This window comes from Plasmopara halstedii, assembly GCF_900000015.1.
Source record: "Plasmopara halstedii genome assembly, contig: Scaffold_239, whole genome shotgun sequence".
Lineage (NCBI taxonomy): Eukaryota > Oomycota > Peronosporomycetes > Peronosporales > Peronosporaceae > Plasmopara > Plasmopara halstedii.
The window spans coordinates 1-613 of record NW_020187160.1 but is presented as its reverse complement, the minus strand read 5'-3'; the positions used below and the strand labels follow the sequence as shown (position 1 = coordinate 613).

The 613-nt window shown below is 43.6% G+C and overlaps 1 protein-coding gene across 1 annotated transcript; it reads right to left on the bottom strand.

Moving 5' to 3' along the window:
- Positions 1 to 190: 190 nt before the first annotated feature.
- Positions 191 to 472, bottom strand: PHALS_03941 (uncharacterized protein; the record flags this gene model as incomplete). Its single annotated transcript, XM_024721977.1, has 2 exons — positions 191 to 250; positions 338 to 472. 2 exons carry the CDS (start codon positions 470 to 472, stop codon positions 191 to 193), a joined length of 195 nt encoding a protein of 64 aa, XP_024573100.1.
- Between the last annotated feature and the right edge of the window lie 141 nt (positions 473 to 613).

The window sequence follows — 613 nt, the reverse complement described above, 5'->3', positions numbered from 1 at the left end:
CTCAATCCTCCGCTGGCACTTTGTATCGCTTCTCCAAGAAGCATCGACAAGCGTCTGGCATCCGACTTCACCTCGTAGAATTTGGTCTTGACAGCGTTACGAGCCGCTACTTCCGTTTCATAATCCTTTATCGACCTCCCAACGTATTTGGCCATTTTAATCTGGACTAATACCTCATCTTCGCCAGCATTCACCCAACATTTACACTCGACACCTGATCTAGCTCTGCACTTAAATTGTCTTTCTCCATCTACGCGATTTATAAACGTTTTTGTGAAGGTGCCACCATCGTTATTATCAATTGCTATCCCAAGCAGCTCATATACTGCCACAGGACTGGACGCTTGTTTTGACGAAACTGCTTGAGCTTGATTTGCTTAGACAAGCCAATGACATCCCATGAGAACGCAATAGCGGAATTTCCAGCGCTTTTACGACCGACCTCCTCTTTTGACAGATTTATGCCTGTCATTCACCTTAAGATAACCTTACATTCGAGCGCCAGATATAAATGGCAAAGTAGCATCATGAGAGATTAAGGATATTGTCATTCCCTTTGTTGTTGTAGCAGTAATGTCACTTTTATATTGAGATGCGAGTTCTGATGTCTTGG